This window comes from Bos indicus, chromosome 15, assembly GCF_029378745.1.
Source record: "Bos indicus isolate NIAB-ARS_2022 breed Sahiwal x Tharparkar chromosome 15, NIAB-ARS_B.indTharparkar_mat_pri_1.0, whole genome shotgun sequence".
Classification (NCBI taxonomy): Eukaryota; Metazoa; Chordata; class Mammalia; order Artiodactyla; family Bovidae; genus Bos; species Bos indicus.
This window is the reverse complement of record NC_091774.1, coordinates 56,248,510-56,275,603: the sequence shown is the minus strand read 5'-3', so window position 1 is coordinate 56,275,603 and position 27,094 is coordinate 56,248,510. Positions and strand designations below refer to the sequence as shown.

Here is a 27,094-nt window from a genome sequence, read left to right as displayed (position 1 = left end):
AATTGTTCCATTTTGTTATTCATTGTTGTTGTTGTTAATCTCTTATGGTGCCTAATTTATTAAGCTTTATCATAAATATGTATGTATAGGAAAACAGTACATATAGGGTTCACATTACTTGTGGTTTCAAGCATCCATTGGGGGTCTTGGAATACATTCCCTGCAAATAAGAGGTGGAGAATACTGTATTCAGAATAATAATATCTAATATTTATTGAATGCTTGCTCTGAACCTAGCACTGTTCCAAATGCTTTCCACGTACTAATCTATTTAACCCTCATCTCATTCCAATGAGAATAGATCATTAAGATCCTCTCTTAAAGATGAGGAAATTGAGACCCAGAAAGATTACATGACTGGCCCAGGGTTTATAGTGTTGACTTAAAAAAAAGAAAAAGCACAACATTAGAGTTGTGAGTCAAGTTTTATTTAGGGCAAAATAAGGACTATCACCTGGGAGACAGCATCTCAGATAACTCTTAAGAAACTGCTCCAGAGAGGTAGAGGGGAAGGTCAATATATATGTGATTTTGGTGAAGGGAAACTACATGCAATCAAGCATATTTTTTGCAGAAGGTTTTTGCTAGTCACGAGAAGTCATCACCATGAAGGATTTTAGTGTTGTTCTAGAAATGAGGAGATATAAGAATTGGGCTCATAAAATCAGCTCCTAAAAATATCCAAATATCTGAAGAACTGTTCTGCCAGTTTTTCCTGGAATATAGAGTGCCTCATTTCTGCTCTCCACTCTGAGCTTCTTTCAGGGGGTGCTGAAAATCAGCAGCTGCAGCAGCACATGATTTAATCCGTGTAGACAGCAAGTGCCAATTTGTAGCTGACAATAGCTAGTAAGATGGAAAACCAGAATCTGGATCCAGGCAGTCTTTTTCCAGAGTCTGTACTCTTAACCACTATATATATTCCATCTTTAAGTTTTATGGTATGCATGCCCATGAGCTAATTATAAGCCCTAGCTCTATTAATTTTCTGTGTTTATACTGTTGCTTCTGGCCAAGATGTAGGAATAGGGATTAGACCTATTTCTGGACAAAATATATGAAACAATGACTTTTAAGACATTGGATATCAGGTAACTAAACATAGTGATTCCTAAAAGACAGGAAATAAGTGAAGTAAGCCCTATGATTATCTCTGCTTTCCTCCTGGAGAAGATTTCCTAGCCTTGGTACCAAGAGAGCAAACCCAGGCAGAACTCAATAGTTTCCCTGAGTTGAGGAGATGGAGTGGGGAATCTCAGGGTGGTTAAGGTGGTGAGTTCATAGAGAAGAATGCCAAAAAGAAGAGAGCTGAACAGAAAGGAAGCCCTGGCTATCTGCTGCGGGTCCACCCTGAGTCTTCAGCATGCATGTGAGGAAACTACCTGAATCCAGAAAAAGAATCATCCAAAAGAATTAGAAGGAATAATTCTTGAATATCACAGAGGTCCAGTGCTTGTTCCCAACATTAAGAGTGGCAAGGCATAAATCACAAGGCGTCAGATGGGCTTCGTCACAATAGTGGGGCAGATTTAGCCCTAGGATAACCTAGTTGCTCTAGTACCATCTAACAAAGCTTAAAAATAACAGCCAAAATCTCTTTTCCAAAAGCCAAAGGACCCGTATAAAAGGACCCCTAATGAGGGGAGAAAAATCGGTCACTTAAAACTGATTAAGATAGGTGGAATGAGTAGATAAGAACATTAAAATAGTTATAATTATATTCCACATGATAAGAAACTAGAGAAAAGAGTGCACTTGATAATAGAGACATGGACAGTAAAAAAAAAAAAAAAGACCCAGGGACTTCCCTACAACCAGTGTCCATATCTTGGTTTCAAAACACCGTTCTCCAATAAAAGGAACCAAAGCACTTTAGAGAAATGGTTGATTACAGATTTGGAATAAGGAAAATATAAGATGATCTCAGAGCATAATGTAATAGTATAAAGTAAGGAAGTGCTAAGAAAATGAAAGGATGGACCACGTCAAAGAGACACAGAAATCAATCTTAAAGGGCATCCAGTAGCCAAAGCTGGAACCATATGATCAATAAAATAAATAAAATAGTATTGAATTATAATATAAAATGTTAAATAAATACACATGAATCCAAACTGATATAAACCAGTCATTGAATAAATAAATAAATTGGGGAGAAAATATATTAATAACTATTCCATTTAGAAGAAGTCTGAATAACATATATAGATACTACCCCCCACCATAAGAGGTGGAACTTAATCACTCCCCTCTCCTTGAATGTGGCCTGAACTTAGTGATTTGCTTTTAAAGAACAAAGTATGGAAAGAGAAGAATAGTAACATTACAGTAGGAAAATCTAGCAAAACTGCCTTAACCAAGTGATTAAAATAACATCACCAATGATGAAATGTGGATATAATGTGCCCTCTAATTTGATGTAACAATAAGGACCCTTCACTTCTATGTTATTCTTTCTCCAAATCCACAACCCCAGTCTAATTATGAGGAAAACATCAGACAAATCCAAAGTAAGGATAGTCTATAATATACATGACCAGTATGCCTCAAAATTTTCAAAGTCATTAAAAACAAACAAAAAAAACACTGAGAAACTGTAGTGGGTGAGAAGAGAAGACATAACAACTAAATGAAATGTGACATCTTCAGCTGATTCTTGGAACATAAAAAAGACATTAATGGAAAAAGTATTGAAATCTGAATAAAATGTGTTAATTATTTACTATTAATGCACCAATGTTGATATCCTAGTTTTGATAAGTGTATTATGGTAATGTAAGAAAATAACATTAGAAGAAACTGAAACTGGATGAGAGGCATGTGGAATGCTTTGCAAATTTTCTATGACTCTAAAATTATTCCAAAACTAAAAAGCTACTAAAAAAATCAAACAAAACCCAAGCCAGATTTCTAGGGATAGAAACTACAGATGAGAAGTACATTAAATGAAATAAAAATAAATTAGGTATTTCAGAAGAAAGGATTCATAGGCTTGGAGACATAGCAATAAAAACTACACAAAAAGACACAAGAGGGAAAAAAAAGACAGAAAATATTGAACAGAGCATCAATGAGTTAAGGAACAACTTCAAGTAGACTAATATACATGTAATTGGAGACCCTAAAGGAAGGAGGGGCAAAAAAAATTTTTGAAAGAAATGATAGACATAAATGATGAAAACTTTAGGGCCACACATTCAAGAATCCCAATAAACCTCAAGCACAAGAAACATGAAGAAAACTACACCAGGGTATATCTTAATAAAATTGCTAAGGTCCATGATAAAGTATGAAGAGCAGCATGAGCGAAAACAGTACATACAGAGGAACAAAGATAAGAATTCACCCAGAAGATAGTGAAGCAAAATCTTTCAAATATGGAAAGAAAGGAACAAAGAATTGTTTACTTACAATTTGAAAATATTTTTCAAAAACAAATGTGAAAATAGGGAAAGAACAGGCTTTTCAACAAATGGTGTAAGGACAACTGGACAGCCACATGTGCAAGTATAAAGGTGGGCATTCATCTCACAGTACATACAAAACCAAACTCAAAATGGATGAAATACCTAAATATAAGTGCTAAAACTATGCAACGCTTGGGAGAAAACATAGGGGTAAATCCTCATCGCTTTGGATTTGGCAATGTTTTCTTAGTATAAGCAACCAAGAAAAAAATAGATCAGCAGCAGCAGCAGCAGACTTCACCAAAATTTAAAAAATATGTGCATCAAAGGACACTATCAAGAAAGTAAACAGACAATCCATGGAAATTCCTTGGTGGTCCAGTGGTTAGGACTCTGCTCTTCCACTGCAGGGGGGCACTGGTTTGAGCCCTGATTGGGGAACTAAGATCCTACAACCATTCAGCATGGCCAAAAAGATAAAATTAAGAAATTTTATAAATAAAAAGGCAATCCACAAAATGGCAGAAAGTATTTGCAAAGCATATACCTGATCAGGGTTTAGTATCCAGAATATATAAAGAACTCTTACAACTCAACAACAACAAGATAAATGACCCAAATAAAATGGGCAAAAGACCTGAATTAACATTTCCCCAAAGAAAATATACACAAAAGCCAAAAAATACATGAAAACATGCTCAGTATCATTAGTTATTAGGGACATGGGAATCAAAATCAAAAGATACCACTTCATACTCATTAGCATGGATAGAGTAAGAATGAAGTGTTGGAGAGAATGGGGACAAATTGAAACCCTTACCTTGTACATTGTTGGTGGTAACATAAAATGGTGTAATTGTTGTGGTAAACTCAGGTGGTTCCTTAATAAGTTAAACATATAATACCATATTACCCAGCAATTCCATTCCTAGGTATATACTCAGGAAAATTAAAAACAAATATTTAAACAAAAACTTGTACATACATATTCATAGCAGCACTATTGATAATAGTCAAAAGGTGGAAACAACCTAAATGTCTATCAGATCAATGTCACTGAGGGTCGGACACAACTGAGTGACTTCACTTTCACTTTTCACTTTCATGCATTGGAGAAGGAAATGGCAACCCACTCCAGTGTTCTTGCCTGGAGAATCCCAGGGACGGGGGAGCCTGGTGGGCTGCCGTCTATGGGGCCGCACAGAGTTGGACACGACAGAAGTAACTTAGCAGTAGCAGCAGCAGATAAAGAAGATGTGGTATATCAAGACGATAGACTATTACTCAGCCCTAAAAGTAATGGAGTTCTGATGCATGCTACAGCATGGGTGAATTAGCAAACATTATGCTAGGTCAAAAAAGCGGACACAAAGACCACATATTGCATGATTCCGTTTATTTGAAATGCCAAGAATAGGCAAATCCATAGAGACATAAAGTTGATTAGTGGTTGCCAGGTGCTGCAGAAGTGGTTAAATGAGGAGTGAATAGTTGAGGGATACAAAATTTGCTTTTGGAATGTTCTGGAACTAGACAGTGGTGATGATCGCACAACACCGTGAATGGGCCAAATGCTACTGAAATGCACACTTTGGTTAAAATGGTGAATTTAATCACACACACAAAAACAATTTCCATAAGTCTATTCTTTGATTCATCTATCAAACATTTATTGAACAGTTCCAGGCAAGCTTTATTCTGGATGCAAGAAATACAGAAAGTAATCAAATGTGGTATTGGCTTGTAAGTTCATGGGTTGGTAGGGGAGGAAAAACATTCTGCAGACAATTAAGTTCAGATAAGTGTTATGGTTTCCTTGACATAAGAATGGGCACTGTACATTGTGGGGTCTGCTTTACCAAGACGTAGGGGGTGGAGGACAGCAATGGTAAGGCTGAAGCTTGAATGCTGAGTAGGAGTTTGCCAGGTGGATGGCAGCACGGATGGATTCCAGGCAGAGGGTGTGACTTAATCAAGCTCGAAAAGCTGGCATCAAAAAGCCTATGGCTTTTTTAAAAGCAAACTCCAAACTAAATAGGATGTGTGCAGCACTGCAGAGAATGGACTTCAGAACAGTGATGTGACAGGTAGGTGACCACCCCTGTCTGGATGCAGTATGTGACACTAAGACATGTTAGGGGAATGCCCTGGACTTGACAGGATGTAAGGGTCAAAGAAGTGTGACTCCAAAATTGGGCTACTTTGTTGGTGGTGGAAATTGCCAGTCCTTAAAGTGGGCCTGAAGGACATTCAATTCTTATGGGACATCAAACTAGAATTTATACTCCTCCCCATCTTATGTAGTCTACTTTTAATTTTTTTTGTATTTGAGACCTCCTTCCCTTTTTCTTAGGCTTCTTCTGTTTTCTTGTCTGAAACATATGTTACTATAGAAATGTCATGGTGCCGTATAGCGGCATTTACAAGTGAAGTGTAAAGAATTTTCAGAACATCTAGAAACACAAATCTAGGGTTTAGGAATATAAGCCCTAATGATGTGACAGCGTTCATGCTTTCAGATACTGTCATGAATATAAATACACCCGGAAATTTCAGACAGCAGAGAGGAGATAGTTGAGAATTTTATTAAGATTTATGTGCCCAGATTTAAAAAAAATGTGATAAATATTAAAATCACAAAACATTAACACACTACTTGGAAAGAACATCTGGGAAAAAAATGAACGACAGAATGCCAACATTTACTTATGAATACACACCTCTGGGAGAAGGAGAAGGCCCAGACATCCCAGGAAAACTTGGAAAAACCTTTTTACCACCTTATATGCCATAAATATGTTCTCCCCAAATTGCATGTAAATCAGTTATTGATAAACCATATTCATCAAATGCAAGAGTGACCATTATTTTAAAACCATATTCATCAAATGCAAGAGTGACCATTATTTTAAAGTTATCTGAAGAATGTACACTTTAGTGAAGGAAATTATTACCAAAGGAGTAATGGAAAAAAAGTCACTGGACTGAGTGAAATTCAGCATCCTTCATTATTATCCTGGCTCTGTCACCAACTAGATGTGTGATTCAAAAAAACTCACTCAATCTCCCTGGGCCAATTTCCTCATCTAATCTGTGTTGTAATTCTGAATTTTCACTTATTAGGTTCTTAAAGCAAGTCACAGGAGTGATGGCCCACAGCCTGACGTCCGGTTTCTTCTGAGAGGTAACATCACAGGACAGAACTGAAGGCCCTTCTACACAAGAGGAGCTGGGGATGTCAATGCCACTCAGGCAGTTACCACTGCTCTCTGTTTTGCCTCTTTATACTCCCCTTTCTCATCCCCACAATCGCCCTAAGTGTGACGATTCCAACTTTTGTTCCCAATTCTTTACAAAAGCTTGTTCTAGAGCTGACTTGTGGGAAAAAGCCTGACAGTCTAAGGCAGGAGCCCATTCTCAGGGGTCTCTCCACATCTGGCCTTTCCCTACCACACAGGGCTGGTACTGCTTGAGGGCAAGGGCTATACCCTCTGTGCCTAGTTCAGATGCAGGCCTAAAGAAGGAACTCAGGGGTTTCCCTGGTGTGCAGTGGATAAGAATCCTCCTGCCAATACAGGGGACACAGCTTCGATCCCTGGTCTGGGAAGATTCCACACGCTGCGGGGCAACTAAACCCATGTGCCACAATTACTGAGCCCGTGCTCTAGAGCCTGTGTTCCACACCAAGAGAAGCCACTGCAAATGGTGAAATTCCTGAACCCTAGAGGTGAACTTTTGGCTGCTTTTTTAAACATTTCTGAACTCCCCAAATTTTCTACAATGGGCAAAAAATATATAGAAACCACAAGTATTAAACCTTCCTTTTCCTGGCTTTTAGTCAATACCCTGGTTTCCCATAAATAATGTAAACTTTGCCTAGTTCTCCAATGTTTGGAACGGGATATAGGTCACACATCTTTTCTTTAAGAGAAACAGCCAGTATAGTTTCCTAGTCCATTCTGCTTAAAAGACACTATGCATTTGTCTTTGTGGACAAATGCCACCTAGCTCCAGGCAAGGGCCCTCGCCAACTGGTTTCAGAAAAGGATATTTATCAACAGTGTGGCACCACCTTGATTAACCTGCCACACAGGAAGTGCAAAACACTTACTTCTCCCAGAGGTGTGTATTCACAAGTAAATGTAAGAATTCTTTTGTCTTCTTAAACAAAGTAGGTTTTATTAACTGGCTAGAGGTAGAAGGCACTGGGTCAGGCCTTTTGCTGATTACTACCATGCTACAGACTAATTGAGGAGCTGTTAGGAAGACTGAAGAAGCAAAGGAAATTACTCTCTATTGAATAACTTACTACATGCCAGATCTTGTGCTGGGCACCTCACATACATTACTCTAATGTAAGCTTCACATCTAATAATCACTAACATACCATATTTTCACTCATTTATCTTATTTCTTGTCTGTCTCCCCTACTTAAAGGTAAGCTCATAAAGAGGAACATTTTTTTTTTTGTCTTGTTTACTGCTGTCTCAGTGTTTAGAAGAGAGTCAGATACATATATGCAATCAATAAATATTTGCTGACTGAACCAAACGAACACCTCCACGAGGTAGGTTTTATTATTCTCCTTCTATGGATGAATAACCTGAAGTGCTCCAGTGGTGCAAATGAACTGCCTGAAGTCACATGGCTTGTTAAGGAGCAGGACTAAAACCCCAGTTTCACTCTTGCTCTATCGACCAAGAGACTTAGACCTTGAAGACCTTTAATGCTTACAAAACATGTATTTACCTTGTGTACTCACTTGAAAATCAGAAATTCACCAAGGAGATGTATTTGGCATTTTAATGACAAACATTTTGCTAGGGTAACAACGAAAGACACACTTCCCCAACAGAACATTTCTTCTATACATTATCGACATCATTTCTCACTTGAAAATACCATGACACGATTACTCTTCAGATATAAATAAACGCACAGTAATTCTGGACACCATCATAAAACATTTGCAAGCCTTAGAGTTTGTAAGTTACACCATTAAGATGACTATTAATATGTGTGTGGTATTCTCCGTGCAGAATATCCAATATTCTTGTGCACATCCATGTTGAGTGTCCCAGTATGGGAGGAGGTAGACTTGGCACATGGAAAGTCATTCCTGTCCTAAAGAAATTATATGGATGGCCCAAGGATTCTTCGGAGAATCAGCTGTAATAAAATATCTCAAGAATATTCATTTTGTATGAGAGAATGCAAGAATGAGGTTAATTTTACCCAGGAGAGTACTTCAAATCCTTTCCATTTGTCAGGACATACTGGGTCCGTATGTGTTCCTTACCTCCCTAGGACCACGTAACAGGAACATGCCATGCATGGTGTCTTCTCATGCCAGCTGGGATTTTGGTAGGGATTCTGGTCACCTTCTCCTTTCAGAAAGGCCCTTTTCCCTCCTGTTCCACGCCTGCTACCAACACAATAGTATCAAACAGTCTCTATGTGGACCCAGCCAGTTAACAGTTTCTGGGCCAAACTCATGGTTTGGCCCGACTCTCTCCATTGCCAACTTTTGGTGCTACTGTTGTATTCTGATAATAAAAGTAATAATATTTTAGAAAAATACTTTTGGATTTATGTATGTAATTTTGTGTATCACTTTTCACTTAACATTCTAAGCATTTTGCCATGCTGTTTTCACTCAAATATTAATTACAATGACTGCATAATAGTCTACTGTACAGTCATACTGTAATTTACTTAACCAGCCTTCTACTGTTGGACTTCTGGATTGTTAAAGCATAAATTTTGCCCACATTTTAGACTATTTCTTTAGGACAGATTCCCAGAAGTGGAACTAGAGGATCAGAAGATATAAACATTTTTAAAGTTCCTAATAGATACTGCCAAATTGCTTTTCAGAAAGCTGTTGCCAATTTACACTTCCAACATTGCCAGCGTGTTTTTCTATCAATAGAGATTGGTCTAAAGGATAATAAAATATAATACGTTCCTTAAATTATTAATGCAGCTGGAGAGGCGTCATGACCACAGCAGAGTGGTCTGTGGCAAAGGTCATATCTTTTTCCAGGTATGCAATTGAAAAAGAGTTAGTATGCGCACATGGAACAGCAGTTTTGCAAGAGTGAAGAGTAATATAATTAGATTTCAGACCATCAAATCTAAGGTTTGTGTCTCCTTTGTCTATTCCTGTACCCCAGGACACAGGACAGTGCCTGGCACATAGAGCCACTCAATAAAAATTTGCTAAAATTAACACAGAATCTTCTTTCAGATGCAGTTTCTCAGTAGCTGTAGTATTTAGCCACTCCTGGATTCAAAGGAAACATGACTGGTTGGATTAAACACCCTTGCAAATGTCTGTTCAATCCTGAGATTCTATTACAACTTTGGAAAATCAGTTTAAATGGTGACACAATATGGCTCTCTTTGGGAGAAAAACAAGTAAACATATCTGAAAGAACACAGCTTAGTATCAGTTACAAGTATATATATATATAGTTTTTTTACAAGCATGCAAAAAATGTAATTCAATGAGTTTTGTCACCTCCTGATAACAAACTTATTCAAACGCCATCCATGGTCAAGGCAGTTTTGGAATTATCTTCAGTTCATTCTGTTATCACTGGTTGTAACTTGGCACCATTTTCAGTATTGCCGTTTCTTTTTTTGTTGAGATATTACAAGGGCAAAATATAGGTAGTAGTTGGTATATTGTAATTTTTAGTAAAGGATGGCATGAAATTTATTTTGTGAATCAGAATATGGTCAAGGTAAAATAGTCAATCACTCAGCTCAGGTTCACTCTCCTGGCACCATAGAGATTCCCTTCAATATTCCACCTTTTCTATAGTAGTAAATTGCCAGATATTGCCAGATCAACTTAACATTAACAATGTTATTGATGGAAAAGGATCAATCCTTATTAGGACACAGCCATGCTCATCTGTTTCCATATTAGCTATGTCTGGTTTTGCATTAAAATGTTGAGAAAGTTACTCATACAACTTAGGACGTTTCCTTTACGGAAGTTTGTTGATATCTTCATTAAATCCAAGTGTGTCCTTAGAGGTATTAAAGTTTCTCCCTACAGAATTTTTGTTCCTGGATATTAATACTGGAGAGGGGTGATGCAACTGGGACAGATTTGTCAAGGCAGGACGACAGAAGATAAATACATGAGTTGCCTCATACAGGATGCAAAAGCCTGATAAAATCTGAGAGGTCTAATCCAACTAAGGAGCAGTTGGAGAATGCAGGGTTACATATACGATCCCAGCAGCAAAAAGGACTCTTAAAGTGAGCCACATAGGACTCTAGTAACTGATTCCAATGAGCCCAGTGAGACTTGCTGGCAATGATATCTGCAGATAGCAGGCTGGCTGATCAGTACATGTGATATAGTGACACACAGTTCCCAATAGTACCCCATTCCTGTATTAGACATCTTCCAAGTCATTCAGCATCCAGATTTACTTAGGCATCTCCAAAGGCAAGTCTGAATGCTAAGAAACGGATCTGAAAGGAAGATTCTGGAAAGCAGGTCCCAGGTACACATTCTTCCCAAACAATGACATTTCAATGAGAATTCAGAGCCAGGAGCAGAATTCAGAAGACTGCAGAACTTACTCATGTTTTTTGAAATCAAAGATTGGTGAATATTTTATTCTGTCCCAGTACCAGTGGGACAGGTGGAAGGAAGGTGGGATAATGGGAGAAGAAAGAACTGGATAAACTCAATGATGGGATGATCTGCCCTGGAAAGTGTTTGTTCCTTCCAGACTTGCAGCCATGGTATATAACATATATACATATAACATATATAACATTCCATGTGGATTTTGAACCATAATAGGGATGGGGAAGATCAGCCTGAAATCCAAAGAGATTCCCTGATTGTGTGTTGAGCTTGAGAATTACACTCAAGGTTTGCAGATGGCCAGCTCTCTTCCTGACAACCTATAGAGAGCCAGGCTTCATCTCTTATGGTTAAATGGAGCTTCTCCTGACCAGGAAAATACAGTTGCTGGGAGAATGGATTTGCATATTATACCTCTGAAATCCTTTTACAATTCCTGAGTACCAGAGGTAACTAAATTGCCTTGAGAAACTAGTAATATTGATTGCCTCTGGGGAATGGAACCCCTGGTGGCTAAGGGTGACAGGTGGCTAGAAACAAACAAAAAAGACTGCATTTCCCCATGTTCCCCCACCCCTCTTCTTGAGGATAGGAAGGCAATCTGGGGCCAGGGATGGACTAATTTTTTTACTTAAGACTATAGGGCCAGGAATTCCCTTGTGGTCCAGTGGTTAGGACTCTGTACTCTCATTGCCAAGGGCCCAGGTTCAAACCCTAGTTGGGGAACTAAGATCCCACAAGCCACATGGCATGGCCAAAAACAAACTAACAACAAAAAAAGAAAGACTATAGGGCTGAACTAGGGAGCCAAAGAGGGATCTAAAAATTAGAAGAAAGAAGAGCTGCAGCTGAGTGGAAAATCAAGACCAAAAGGGGAATTCAAGGTCAACATATCAAAGAAGCCAAAAGCAGCTACTGGAGGTGTAGTCCAGAACTTGAAAACAAAGCCCAGGGAAGCAGAGGAGCATGAGTAGACTGGATAATGAACTGAGTAATATTTGAGAAAAGTCAAGGCCAAGGGCCTGGGGCTTGATGATGGGTGGATCCCTGAGATTATAAGATCAAAAGCTCAAGGGGCCTAGGCAGCAAGGTGCAGGCCAGGCAAAATTCTTGTCAGAAACAAAACAGGTTTGACGGGTAGACACAAAAGGGGTACTGTTACATGAGAACTCTCTTGTCTGGGGATAATCCTTAGAGATTATGCTCTAAAATGGGGTGTAGAGATCCTGAGAAGCCGTACGTGAATGATTTAGTCTGCATGAGTATCTTTATTACCCTCCAAACTTGAGGCTTTCTAGAGTGTATTATGATCTTACTAATTTCTAAGAGACCTTGCAAAAGGGTAATGGGTTCAGGTGATATAGTTCAACCTGACTACTGCCTAGGACATGATCTAAGGTAAGGTAGGTAATAAATAAGTCTTTCTCATTACAGCTACTTAGAACAATTTGAACTCACCCTCCTGATTACCCGCTTCTGGTTGCCAGCTGTGGGGTTTTCTTCCTAGAAGTGCAGTGTCCTTGTTGGAAAGGCCTTATGGGGAGCCCAGGGCTTTATCTGATGTAGGAAGATATAATGATCCTGAGATGAAATGCCTAGAAGCTGCTCTGCAGGCAGGAGTCTGTGAGCTGTTGCTTAGAGTTTTCCTGAAAAATATCTGTTATTTGCGAGATAAGGTCTAGTTTTCAGGGTGCCTCAAAACTGACAGGTATTAGTTGGAAACTTGTAATTTTTTGAAGGTAAGAGTGCAAGAACTAAAAACAACTGTGTTGAATAAATGTTGTGCCTCTACCATCAACCAGTATTGTTTACTAACTTACCAGTTAAAAAATAGGAGCTACTATATATAAAAATCCTTGGGTTAAAACACAGACATTGGCCAATTCTGTGAAATGCTGTTAGTAACCATCCCCACCACTACCCAACACACACACACACACACACACACACACTCCTCCTCCAGGCATTCTGAGATGTTTCCAGTCTATGTGGTATTTCTTGGAACCCATTTGGGAAAAGTTCTACTCCATAAATCCTGGCAGACAGCCAGGAAGAGATAAAGGAGTCTAAACTAGTAAAGACTGCTTCTTTTTGAAGGTTTGATGAGAAAATTAGATAATCAAATAAGTGGGCTATTACAAACTTGCCTACAGACTCAGGGGGAAGCAATTTATAAACTATTAGAACAGAGTTTGGGGCAGAGGAGAGGAAGCAAATTATTTCAAATTGTTCATCTTCTGCACAACACTATTATCTTCCTCTTTAGACTTTGCTATTTCAGCCAACAGTGCCCTCATTTTCCTACTGACAAGAGGTTCGAAGCCTCATCCTGTTCTACCTGCCTGGAAATGTGCCTAATTTCCTAAGGATCCAGTCCAGGAACCATCTCATGCATGAAGTCCATCCAACCCTTGGTGATCTTATTTTATAACCTCACACTGTCAATGCTCAGCAGTGTTCTAAACACTGAAGGTGTTCAAAAAAATACCTGACAATGTTGGTATTAGTTACTAAAAACAGCTGATATGTGCGAATCAGCACAGAGGCAAAAGACTGTCTGAATTCAAGGTCTAGAGTGTTACCTTTTCTTACTCTATACACATCACAGCCTGGACCTGAATCCTCTGGTTTATATTATATTTTTCAGGACCAGATCCTCCTTCTCCATGAGACAGGATATGACCCAAATGAAGTGGGTGGAGGGGAGTCCAAAGCACAAGATTAGAATGAAACAAACCCAGCTCTTCTGTGAGGGGTAGGTCTGTGAGAAGGTCAGAATGGGAGGCTAACCCCTGAGTTCTGAGGGGCTCCCTCTGAGTCATTTGGTCTGGACGGGCCCTTAGCATTGCTCTGTATGTCAGCATGCCACTGCCTTCTGTACCATACCTCAGGCCCTGACTGTGAAGCAAGTCAGAACTGTAGGCCTTCTTTCAGGGTCCTCCCAGCAGAGTACGCCTCCCGGGGCACACAGAGAGAGAGACTCCAAGAGGTCATGCTCCCACCTTTCATTCGTATGATCCCGAGGCAGAATACTGAGAACAAAGGAAGAGGACAGCCACATCAAGCTAAGGTCTGCTCAGTGAAGAAAAAACTGTTAAGGGGGAAAAATCAAGCACAAGCAAGTACCAGAAGTCAATAGCCAAAAGTTGTTCAAAGTTGTGGAAAACAGCAAGGAAGCTGGCCCAAGAGTTCAGTAAAGAGTAACTAGCAGAGATATGACATACAGAGAGGAGCAGTAAAGACGCTGAAAATAAATGAGCAGCAAATGAAGGTGACCAACTGCTAGGCAGCTTTCCAGTTTGGGTTCAGCCACCCCACATTCCTTTCACCAAGGTGTGAACCAACCCTGAGCTGTCCTGCTGGGAAGGCTGGTTGAAGACGAAGTCTGCAGCAGCTGGCTGGCAGGGGAACGGATTTGGGGATGGGATACAGGCAGAGGCATTTCCTCATCAGCTTCTCACTGGAGATGACTACATGCTTCAGAGCTCCTTACCTTTTCCCTCACACATGAGCTGTTTTTCCTAGTTTCCTTTGAAAGATCAGAGCAAAAGTCAAGTTTTCGAGGTTTAGGTTCATCCTTCAAAATACCCGATATAACTTTTGCAGATACTTTCCTCATATTCAAGTTTTCTTTCAGAATGAGCCTAACAGTTTCTTTATCCAAATTTAACTCTTCGGCCATCATCCTCACGGTTAACTGCCTATTCGAACAGACCAAGTCCTTGACTTTCTTAATATTTTCATCCGTCCGGTGGGTGACAGGACGACCACTTCTGGCATCATCTCGAATGTCTTCGCGTCCTTCTTTAAACCTTTTGTGCCAGTCGAAAACTCTGGCCCTTGACATGACTTCATCCCCGTAAGCTTCTTTTAAAAGATGGTGAGTCTCACTTGCAGACTTGTTCAGTTTCACGCAAAATTTGATACTAATCCTTTGTTCTAGGTATCGGTCACTCATTTTGGGGCTTAAGCAACACAAGAACGTTAAAACGCCACAACTGTGAAGGAAAAGACAGAGGGACCAATCTCTATAGGGGTGCAGGTGGAATCATGTCGCTATTCTTGCTCTTCTGGAAGCCTCATGAGGTAAGAGTAATTGCCTTTCTGAATTTTAGCCCCTGGGGCTTCCAATCTAGAAGCTAACGGGGCCACAGTGTAGCTGCAAAGCTGGGGAAAATGAAATCTCCTACAACCCACGTCTGCGTCCAACTCGGGCACGAAGATCTGATGGGGGTGTGCAAATCAGTCACCAAGATCGTCCCGTTGCCCGCGGCTCTGAAGAGTCTAAGGCAATTTCTGCAGTAGAAGCCTACGTCGTGGCAATTTAAAGAAGCAAGAAACGACGCATCGGTGTTGTAACGTACAGGCTCACTCCAGATCTGCGGAAACCCGTGCACGCCAAACCTACCGGAGGTGCAGAGGGCTTGGAGCCTCTGGAGTCCCTGGAGACACGCCCGCATGCGCCATTCCCTCCCTTCGCGGGTAGGCCGCGCGCAGGCGCACTGCGGCAGCCTGCGCCAGGCCCCGCCTCTGCCTCGCCACACCCGAGCGGGCGCGCTTCCTTGCGCGTACCCGCCCGCGGAGAAGTCGGCGGAAAGGAGGGGGCGGGGAAGGAAGGCTGAGGGAAGAGAGGGCACCCCCGGGCGCCAGGGTGCATTGTGGGAAGGAGGCGGCAGCGTCCCGGGCGGGCGGGAGGTGCACCAGCGGCGGCGGCGGCGGTAAATCCTCCCGGCCGCTCACAGCACTGTGGAGCCGCGTCCCCAGCCCGGCCTCGGACCGCGGCGCCCCTCCTGCCCCTCGCGGCTTCTTGCCCGCCCCTCCCCCCCAGCGAACCGGCTCTCACGGGCCGGCCGGCCGGCCTGGCTCCCCTCCCCGGCCCCGACGGGCGGGCGGGCTGCCCTGAGGAGGCGGGGAGGGGAGGGCTGGGTCGGCCGGCTGGTAGTCAACGATGCCGAACTTCTGCGCGGCCCCCAACTGCACGCGGAAGAGCACGCAGTCGGACCTGGCCTTCTTCAGGTTCCCGCGGGATCCGACCAGGTGAGCGGCGGGCGCGGAGCTGGCAGCCCGGGCCCTCCTCCGCGGTTCGTGCTGCCAACCGTTGGCCGTGGGCAGACTCCGGGACAAGAGGGGCGTGTAGGGGGGCACAATTGTTGACCCCAACTCGGCTCCGAGGTAGGGAGCGGGCCTCGAGCGGTGGGCGGGCGGGCGCTCGGGGGCCTCGGAGCACGTGCGTCCGCGGGGGCTCTGCGTGTTGGGCACCACCCGAAATAAGAGGCAACTGGGCGGCGCGAGTGGGTAAGGTGGGTTCTCGCCTCTCTGGGCTTTGGTTAGCCTAGCTGTCAAAAGAGGGACCTGGAATCATGGTTGTGTCTCCGGAGCCCTTCTACCCCCGGGACAATGTTTCTTTTTGGAGTCTGACCACCTTTGATCTCCAGTCACAATTACTCCCTCCTTCGGACTTGTTCATGGTTCAAATTCTGTTTCTGACCGTTACTCGTTATCTCACTTGGTTAATGTGGGGATAACGGGCGTGGGAGAGGACGGGGTACGCGAGAGGGCTTGGTGGTAGTTATTGAAACGTCATCTTTGAGGTAACACACCCGCTCTCACTTATATTTAGAGAGTGATAGAGTAGGGACTGTATTTGAAAGTCTGAGGATTTTTCCTTGGCATGTCTTGTTGATTCATTCATTTCAGGTCAGTATCTACAGTGTGTGTCAGGGCACTAACGCTGGAGGTCCCGGAAATGCAGAGTTTATGAGACAGCGTTCCTGCCTACAGAAAGCTTACAATCCATTTAATATGGATATACAATATATATAAGTAGGCGATTATAATATAGTGTGCTGTTCTACAAATATTTATAGAAGGCCTACTGTGTACTAGACATTGTTCTGAGCACTGGGAGAGAATAGATGAATAAAACGAACACTTTGTTCTCATGGCGTTTACGTTCTGCTGCTGCTGCTGTTAAGTCGCATCAGTCGTGTCCAACTCTGTGCGACCCCATAGATGGCAGCCCACCAGGATCCCCCGTCCCTGGGATTCTCCAAGCAAGAACACTGGAGTGGGTTGCCATTTCCTTCTCCAATGCGTGAAAGTGAAAAGTGAAAGTGAAGTCGCTCAGCCGTGTCCGACTCTGCGCGACCCCATAGACGGCAGCCCACCAGACTCCTCCGTCCTAGTGGGGGAAAATAAGTAGATACACCGTGTATCAGATGGTGATGGATCAGTTCGGTTCAGTCGCTCAGTCGTCTCCGACTCTTTGCAACCCCATGAAACCGCAGCACGCCTGGCTTCCCTGTCCATAACCAACTCCCAGAGTCCACCCAAACCCATGTCCATTGAGTCGTGATGCCATCCAACCATCTCATCTTCCGTCGTCCCCTTCTCCTCATTCCCTCAATCTTTCCCAGCACCAGGGTCTTTTCAAATAAGTCAGCTCTTCGCATCAGGTGGCCAAAGTATTGGAGTTTCAGTTTCAACATCAGTCCTTCCAATGAACACCCAGGACTGATCTCATTTAGGATGGACTGGTTGGATCTCCTTGCAGTCCAAGGGACTCTCAAAGAGTCTTCTCCAACACCACAGTTCAAAAGCATCAATTCTTTGGCGCTCAGCTTTCTTTATAGTCCAACTCTCACATCCATACATGACCACTGGAAAAACCATAGCCTTGACTAGACTGACCTTTGTTACAAAGTAATGTCTCTGCTTTTTAATATATTGTCTAGGTTGGTCATAATATTATGGAGAGAAAGCAAATGTTTGACGGGAGGGGGCTGGGAGGGTAGGGGAATAGGAGTAGTAGGGGAGGCACCGGAGAAGGCAATGGCACCCCACTCCAGTACTCTTGCCTAGAGAATCCCATGGATGGCGGAGCCTGGTAGGCTGCAGTCCACGGGGTCGCTGAGTCTGGCACAACTGAGCGACTTCACTTTCACTTTTCACTTTTATGCATTGGAGAAGGAAATGGCAACCCACTCCAGTGTTCTTGCCTGGAGAATCCCAGGGACAGGGGAGCCTGGTGGGCTGCTGTCTATGGGGTTGCACAGAGTTGGACACGGCTGAAGCGACTTAGCAGCAGCAGCAGGGGAGGCACAGTTGCTATTTTAAATAGGATTATCAGAGAAGGCCTCACTAAGAGAGTCTATTTGAGCAAAGACCCTAAGTAGGTAAGGGAGTCAGCCATGGAAACATCCAGGGGAAGTACATTTCAGTCTGTAGAAACAGTAAATGTAAAGGCAGGGCATGCTTGTTAGAGGTACAAGCAGGAGTCCTCAAGCTGATTTATGTAAGGTCAGTCACTCGGTCGCGTCTGACTCTTTTTTCCATTCATGTATTGTAGCCCACCAGGCTCCTCTGTCCATGGAATTCTCCAGGCAAGAGTACTGGCGTGGCTTGCCATTCCCTTCTCCAGAGGATCTTCCCTAAACAGGGATTGAACCGTGGTCTCCCCCATTGCAGGCAGATTCTTTACCTTCTGAGCCACCAGGGAAGCCCAAAGGGATGTGGGAGAGGAAGAGATGAGACCAGAAAAATGTACGTGTGTTTGTGGTAGGTGCAAATTGTTTAGGTTATTGTAGGCTGCGGAAAGCACAATGGCATCCTGAGTGAAATAGGAAGTCATCAAAGGGTTTAGAAGAGAGAGACTTATATGTTTAACAGAATCACTGGCGAACTCGATGAGTGCATTGTAGGGAAGCAAAGGTGAGAGCAGAAAGACCAGTTAAAGGCAGTTGCAGTAATCCAGGTTTAATTGCAGTAATCTAAGTTTATAGAGGTGGAGGTGGTAAGTAGTTGCGTTTGAGGTTTGTCAGGTGAAGCCAGCAGGATTTTTAATGGTGTAGATATAGGTTGTAAGAGAAAAACAGAAGTCATGAATGACTCTAGGATTTTTTTGCTTTAAAAAAAAAATTGAAGTATAGTTTATTTCCAGTGTTGTATTATTTCTGGTATACAGCAAAGTGATGCAGATATATATATATATATATATATACACACACACACATACACTCTTTTAAAAATTTTTTTCCAGTACACACATTCTTTTAAAAATTCTTTTATAGTATGTTTTATCACAGGATATTGAATGTGGTTCCCTATGCTACACAATAGGACCTTGCTGTTTATCCATTCTATGTATAATAGTTTGTATCTGCTAACCCCAAACTCCCAGTCCAGCCCTCCTCCACCACCCTCCCCACTGGCAGCCACAAGTGTGTCCTTTATGTCTGTGAGTCTGCTTCTCTTTAGTAGATGGGTTCATTTGTGTCATGTTTTAGATTCCACATATAAGTGATATCATATGGTCTTGTCTTCTTCTTTCTGACTTAGTATGGTAATCTCCAAGTCCATCCACGTTGCTGCAAATGACATTAGTAAATTCTTTTTTATGTCTTGAGTAGTATTCCATTATAGATATGTACCTCATTTTCTTTAACCATCTTTCAGTGGACATTTAGATTGTTTCTATGTCTTGGCTATGGTGAATAGTGCTGCTTTAAACATTGGGGTGCATGTATCTTTTGAATTACAGTTTTGTCCAGATAAATGACCAGGAGTGGGATTGCTGGAGCATACAGTAACTCTGTTTTTAGTTTTCTGAAGAACATCCATACTGTTTTCTATAGTGCTTGCACCAACTTACATTCCCACCAACAGTGTAGCAGGGTTCCCTTTTCTCTACACCCCCTTCAGCATTTGTTATTTGTTTTTTAGTGATGGCCATTCTGACTCATGTTAGGTGGTACTTTGTGATTTTGGTTTGCGTTTCTCTAATGATTAGTGATTTCATGTGCCTGTTGGCCATCTGCATGAAGAATGACTCTTAAGATTTTTAACCTGAGCCTTTATTGAGCTATGGAAGACTGGGAGGAGCAGGTTCAGTGGAGGACTATAAAAAATTTGGTTTAGGACATGTGAAGTTTGAGAGGCCTCATAGACATTCAAGAATAGATGTGTTTCTTTATACATATCCATAAATGAACTCAAAATTGTCCATATTTAGATCAATGACCTAAATATTTAAGAGCCAAAACTATTAAAAGATATACAGGTCTGGAATTTAGAGACTTCTAGACTGGAGATTGTGAATATGGTCATTCTCAGTTTATCAGTTCAGTTCAGTCGCTCAGTCGTGTCCGACTCTTTTCGACCCCATGAATCACAGCACGCCAGGCCTCCCTGTCCATTACCAACTCCCGGAGTTCACTTAGACTCATGTCTATTGAGTCAGTGATGCCATCCAGCCATCTCATGCTCTGGCGTCTAGAGGGTATTTAAAACCATGAAACTGGATAAGTGAAGTAGACTAGGTCTGAGGATTGAACCCTGGAGTATTCTTAGTGTTCATAGTTCAGGGAGATAAGAAGGAACTACTAGCTCAGGAGAGTGAGGAATAGCCATTGGGTTCTGTGAGAGCAGAGAAGAGGAGCATCTTAATCTGACTGGGCCTCGCTCTGTTAAGCATTATCTTCCTTTGAGCCCAATTGGAAGTATATTTCACTTGCATAATGAAGGCACCACTAGTCAATTCTGGACCACAGGTTGTTAATCTTTATAGGTAGTGAATACTCTTTTCATTATACTCCGTAGTTGGGGAGTATGGCTTGTAGGGGCTTATAGTCTCAGATTTGGAAGGAGTTTGTAGATCTAGTACAGTGTCCTTTGAAGTATTGGAATTCCCTCAGGAGTGGTGGCTTTTAAACTTTTTTGGATCTGTGTTCCTTTTGAGAATCTAATGTAATGACTGTTAAGAAAAGACATAGAGATGATTTCGTATCAAGTTATTTATGGACCCTTAAGAGGCTTCTGCACATTTCTGACAGGTGGGCCTTTGCTAAACCACCTCTAGTGTCAGTTCCTTTGCTTTGTGAGGGGATACTTGAGGATTCTGGACAGGATTGACTATTGTTTCTTCCTTGTATTGAGTGGAAATGTGCCTCCCGCTTATAATTTATGCTTTGGAGGTCTTTTGTTCTCAGGTGACAATGAACAAAGCTGTGTCCTATTTTATCTATTTTTTTAATTTGTTTTTTGGCCTGGCCTTGTGATATGCAGGATCTTAGTTCCCTGACTAGGGATTGAACCTGTGCCCCCTATAGTGGCAATACAGAGTCTTAACCACTGGACTGTCAGGGACTGGCACTGGACTCTGCCCAGTTTTATTAGGTTGGTGAAAAAGTAACTGCGGTTTTCGACCGTGAATTTTAAATCATTATAACTAGGCTTAAATACATCTTTATTAATCAGAAGAGTTACAATCAAAACATTTTTGCCAACGAGAAATAAGTTTGTTATTCCTGTAGTATAAAAAATGGTGCTTCTGGATTCGATGAACTCTTGGAGAGTATTTTCTGCCTCTTGCTGGTTGTGGAAGCATTTTGTCTGCAAAAGAGTTGTCCAGATACTTGAAGAAGTAGTAGTTGGTTCATGAGAGGTCAGGTGAATCTGGCAGATGAAGCAAAACTTCGTAGTCCAGTTCGTTCAACTCTTGAAGCGTTGGTTGTGTGATGTGCCGTGGAAGAGCATTGGGCCCATTCTGTTGACCAATGCTGGTTGCAGGCATTGCAGTTTTTGGTGCATCTCACTGATTTGCTGAGCATACTTCTCAGATGTAATAGTTTAACCAGGATTCAGAAAGCTGTAGTGGATCAGACGGGTAGCATTAAAATGATGTATAGCCACATTTATATAAGGATGTATTCCACTGTCAAACAGCAAAGTTCAGCAATGCAAGACCGCTATTACTTTTGCACCAACCTATATGTAAGAGCCCTTTGAGTGTTTCATGACCAAATTACGAGCTTTTTAAAAACTCTTTTAAAAACATCTTTATTGAGATATTTGCATACCATACAATTCACCTTTTTAAAATGTGCAGTTAAGTGGCTTTTGGTGTATCATGTTATTAATTTAAAATTTTTTTGATAAAAATATGCAGGCGTGTCTTGGTGTCTATAGAGGATTGTTTCCAGGAATCCCCTGCAGATACCAAAATCCATGTATGCTCAAGTCCCTTATGTAAACGGCAGTAGTGTAAAATTTGCCATTTTAATCATTTTTTTTAAAAAGCATATTTGAGTGTATAATCCAATGGCATTAGTTACCATTCATTGTGTTCTGCATTCATCACCACTGTCTACTTCCACAGCTTTTTCATTATCTTGAGCAAAAACCTAACTATTAAGCAGTAACATTTTACCCCAGTCCATTTTTAGTCTTCATGAATTTTTCTGTTCTAGGTACTTTATACTCATACTATCTAAGTCAGTCATACAGTAATAGTCCTTTTATGTCTGTCAGATTTTACTTAATGTAGTAAAGGTCTTAACTTTGTATCAGAACCAAAAATCAATACTAGAGGATTTCAAATTCTACTGTATTTAACAGTTTTTCACCCTGCCCAGTTTATTATAATAAAGAAATAGTTTCCAGAGTTGCTTACTGAATTAATAATTGTATTCTTAGGGTTAGTGGTTATAGTTGTTTTTTTTTTTTCCTTCTGTAAATGGGTTGTAGGGAAGGTTGATAAAAGGTGACATTGCCAGCCCATGTATTATACAAAAGTTAACTCACATTGTTAACTAACATAAATATAAATATATTTAAAGCTGTTAAATAGTATATTTCCCATTCATTATATTTATAAATTCCATGCACATGAAAAAAGAATTTTGGTTGCCCTGGGTCTTTGTTGCTGCATGCAGGCTTTCTCTAGTTGTAGTGAGTGAGGGGTACTGAGTGAGGGGTACTCTTTGTTGCGGTGCACAGGCTTCTCATTGTGGGTTTTTTTTGTTGTAGAGCATGGGTACACAGGGTTCAGTAGCTTTGACAGGGGGTCATTAGTTGTGGTTCGCAGGCCCTAGAGCATGCGGGCTCCAGCATTTGTGGTACACTGGCTTTAGTTGCCTGTGGCCTGTGAAATCTTCCTGGATCAGGGATCAAACCCATGTCCCCTGCATTGGCAGATGGATTCCTACCCACTGTACCACCAGGGAAGTCCCTGTGCACACTTTTTAAAACAATTGTTTAGAAGTAACTTAAAATTCAAGAGTATAATTAATACATGGCACTCTGTGGAATTTCATACCCTAATACCTCATATTAGTTTAGAAAAAGTAGCATTAATGCACTTTAAATATATATATATATATATATATATATATATATATATATATAAAATCAACTCACCTTAGGGCAGTGGCAAGAAGATGAGTTCAGTTCACTTCAGTCGCTCAGTCTTTTCTGACTCTTTGCAACCCCATGAATTGCAGCACACCAGGCCTCCCTGTCCATCACCAACTCCCAGAGTTCACTCAAACTCAGGTCCATCGAGTCAGTGATGCCATCCAGCCATCTCATCCTCTGTCGTCCTCTTCTCCTCCTGCCCCCAATCCCTCCCAGCATCAGAGTCTTTTCCAATGAGTCAACTCTTCGCATGAGGTGGCCAAAGTACTGGAGTTTCAGCTTCAGGATCATTCCTTCCAAAGAACACCCAGGACCGATCTCCTTTTTGAATGGACTGGTTGGATCTCCTTGCAGTCCAAGGGACTCTCAAGAGTCTTCTCCTGCACCACAGTTCAAAAGCATCCATTCTTCAGCGCTCAGCTTTCTTCACAGTCCAACTCTCACATCCGTACATGACCACTGGAAAAACCATAGCCTTGACTAGACGGACCTTTGTTGGCAAAGTAACGTCTCTCCTTTTTAATATGCTATCTAGGTTGGTCATAACTTTCCTTCCAAGGAGTAAGCGTCTTTTAATTTCATGGCTGCAATCACCATCTGCAGTGATCTTGGAGCCCCCAAAAATAAAGTCTGACACTCTTTCCACTGTTTCCCCATCTATTTCCCATGAAGTGATGGGACCAGATGGCATAATCTTCGTTTTCTGAATGTTGAGCTTTAAGCCAACTTTTTCACTCTCCTCTTTCACTTTCATCCAGAGGCTTGCGTGCTGCAATTCATGGGGTCGCAAAGAGTCGGACACAACTGAGCGAATGAACTGAACTGAACTGGGCAGTTGAAACATTCTTCTTTCTTCTCAGACAGTACTTTCCCCTGAGGTAGTGAGGTCTTGTAAGATTCTTTGGTAGTTTAATCAAAGTTAACTGAAAATTGATATACTCTAATGTGTAAAATGTAAAATGGTGGTTTCCAGGAATTCAGGAGGGTCCCCACGACCCTTTCAGGGAGTCAAAAAGGTGAAAACTACTTCATAATACACGGACATTATTTGCCTTTTTTGTGCTCATTATCTCAGGAGTGTACCGTGGAGTTTTTCAGGGACATTATAACATTATGAAGTCACTACTCAGATAAGTTATATATTGTGTTTTATAAAATTTTCTAAGTATGACTTCAGATATAGGTGTTTAGTAGACATTTTCTGGAGAAGGCAATGGCAACCCACTCCAGTGTTCTTGCCTGGAGAATCCCAGGGACAGGGGAGCCTGATGGGCTGCCGTCTATGGAGTCGCACAGAGTCCGACATGACTGATGCGACTTAGCAGCAGCAGCAGCAGCAGACATTTTCTTGGAAATGAACAAAATAAGCCTGCCACTTAAAGAAAAACAACTGACAGCCAAGCATTCAAGCAAAAGTTAGAATTTTGGAAAATTTATATTCATTACCTTGAGCTAGACAACTCTCTAATTAGACTTTTCTGATGAGATCAATGGTGATATTGATAAATGTGACTTAAAAATATATATATATCATATAATGAAATGTGTTACCATTTAACCAGTCTGCCAAACTTACTGAACTAAGATTTTCCAAACTGATAAATTCATGATTTTACAAAGATATACATGGATGAAAGTTCTATTCAAAGTGCAAGTTAGACTAGTGGATTTTAATCAAACAGTATGAAAAAGCTCATTGGTCTGGTTTCAGATTCCACATTGCAGCTAATCTTTAAGAAACCACTGCTTGTGGAGTTTTGGTGTCCTATCAAAGAACATCCACAATTACGTAGGAAACAGGAATGTTGAAATAGTCTTTTAAACTGCGTATCATTGAGAAGTCGTTTCTTTCTTGTACTTCAGCCAAAACAATGTATGGCAACAGATTATATGCAAAAGCAGATGTGAGACTCTAGCTTTCTTCTATAAAGTTAGACATAAAAGAGATTTGCAAAGATGGTGAACTGTGCCATTCTTTTCACTAAATGGTTTTTGTTTTAGAAAATATAGTTATTTCATTAAAATGTTATCTATGATAACATGTAATGGAATTGCTATTTTTAATGAACTAATATTTGTAAATTTCTAAGTTGTTTCTATAGTCATAAATATTGGTAGATAAAATGCATGTAAACAAAATTTCTTTAGTTACTCAATAATTCAAGGCGTAAAGGGCTCCTGAGACGATTATGTTTGAGAATCACTTCTATAAGATACAATCTTAAAGTACTTTCATATGATCTTATTTAATCCTCGAAACGATGCTGCAAATTGTAATAATAATAATAATACTTATAGAATACTTCATAGTCTGTGTGTCAGGCGCTATTCTGTGTGTTTTATGTAGACTATTTCAGTTAACCCTTGCAATAAATTTTGAGATAGTCTCTGCTTTCAGATAAGAAAAGCAGGCACAGAGAGGTTAGCTAAATTATTCAAGATCCCAGAGAAATATTTAAAACCCCAAGTGTAGGATAAAGTATGTAATATTATCCAAATTTATTTGACCATGAAACCTCCTTTGTTTTTAATTGGAGCAATTCTTTAACTAGTCTTCTTTGGAATATGTTTTGGAAATCTTGCATTAGTAGGAGGCCATTGAAAGAAAAAATTTCAAACTTTAAAAAGGAGTGGTCAGTGATGGTTGACTAGTACTGAAAGGGTGATTAAGTTGAAGACAGGAAGTGACCTTTGGATTTGGCAGGGTGAAATTCATAATCTTTAGCTGTTCTGGGTAGCCATGGTGAAATCTTACACTGGCCCACTCTGTCCTGTCCTGGATGTGAATCATCCCTTTGTCTATCTTATCCACACTATATACACTACCTACCCATTAGTATTGCAAAAACATAGTATATATAGGGGTCAGTACTATACGTGGTTTCAGGCACCCGCTGAGGGTCTTGGAATATATCCCCCATGGGTAAGGGGGAAACTACTGTACATGGAGGGAGAATAGTCTTACCTACCTGGGTGTGTGTGTGTGTGTGTGTGTGTGTGTGTGTGTGTGTTGTACGTACTCTTTTCAAATCTGAAAAATTTTCCTCAGTGACATTTGAGTGAAGATCTAAAGACAGATCTTTGCATAGATTTTCCTGTGCAAAGGAAGTGAAAAAAAGCAACAAGAAGAGTATTCTAGGTTGAATAAACAGCATAGGAAACAGCCCTATGATGAAAGGAATCACAGTGCATTCATGAAACTGAAATAAGGCATGTGAGGTGGCAAAGTGGAAGGGTGGTGTGATATGAAGAGGGAAAAGAAAACAAGGGTTAGATTGTACAGAATCTTGTAAGACACATGAGGAGTTGGTTCTTTATCCTAAGAGTAATGGAAAGTCACTAAAGGATCTTAATCAGAGAAAGATAGTATTCTCAAATTGGTTTTTTAAAGCATTTTCCACTTGGAGAAGAGGTCACAGAAAGGTAAGACCAGTTTGGAAGTTGATGGATTTGGGGAATCATTCCACTGTGCCAAGGGGAAAAAAGGACACAGAACAGTGACAGAGCTAGGACAGGGAAGGCATTAGTTTTAAAAAAAAAGGTTGAGAGAGAACTATAGAAGTGTGTATGTGCATTTTAACATGTACACAAATATATGTATGTGTAAAAAAAAAGACTTGCGGTCATATAACTTACTGATGTAAAGCATATATACACAGAAGATCGCAAATCATAAGTATATAGCTTGTTAGATTTTCAGAGTAACATGTCCATGAAAATTTTGCCCAGATTTAAAAAAAAGAAGAATATTACTAACATCCTGAACTTCCTCTCCCTTGTGGTCCTTACAGTTATTATCCTACTCTCCCCCATGGTAGGCACTGTTCGACTACATGCACATTAGATTAGTTGGCTTTTGACGGGGAGGGGAAGAGTGATG

At 41.1% G+C, this 27,094-nt stretch overlaps 2 protein-coding genes and 1 non-coding gene across 3 annotated transcripts in view; 2 read left to right on the top strand and 1 right to left on the bottom strand.

Annotated features, from left to right (window-relative positions):
- The window catches only part of GVQW3 (GVQW motif containing 3), a 30,474-nt gene extending 14,882 nt beyond the window's left edge, over window positions 1–15,592 (bottom strand). Inside the window, exon 1 of the mRNA XM_019974887.2 lies at window positions 14,516–15,592. Coding sequence (XP_019830446.1) covers window positions 14,516–14,980 — 465 coding nt within the window. The 5' untranslated portion in view covers window positions 14,981–15,592. The remainder of the gene's footprint in view (window positions 1–14,515) is intronic.
- On the top strand, window positions 11,676–11,748 carry TRNAE-CUC (transfer RNA glutamic acid (anticodon CUC)). Its single transcript has one exon. It is a non-coding gene; the product is annotated as a tRNA-Glu (tRNA).
- Window positions 15,593–15,695: 103 nt separating the features above from the next.
- The window catches only part of THAP12 (THAP domain containing 12), a 31,210-nt gene continuing 19,811 nt past the window's right edge, over window positions 15,696–27,094 (top strand). The window contains exon 1 of the mRNA XM_019974885.2: window positions 15,696–16,059. Within this exon, the coding sequence (XP_019830444.1) occupies window positions 15,971–16,059 (89 nt within the window). The 5' untranslated portion in view covers window positions 15,696–15,970. The remainder of the gene's footprint in view (window positions 16,060–27,094) is intronic.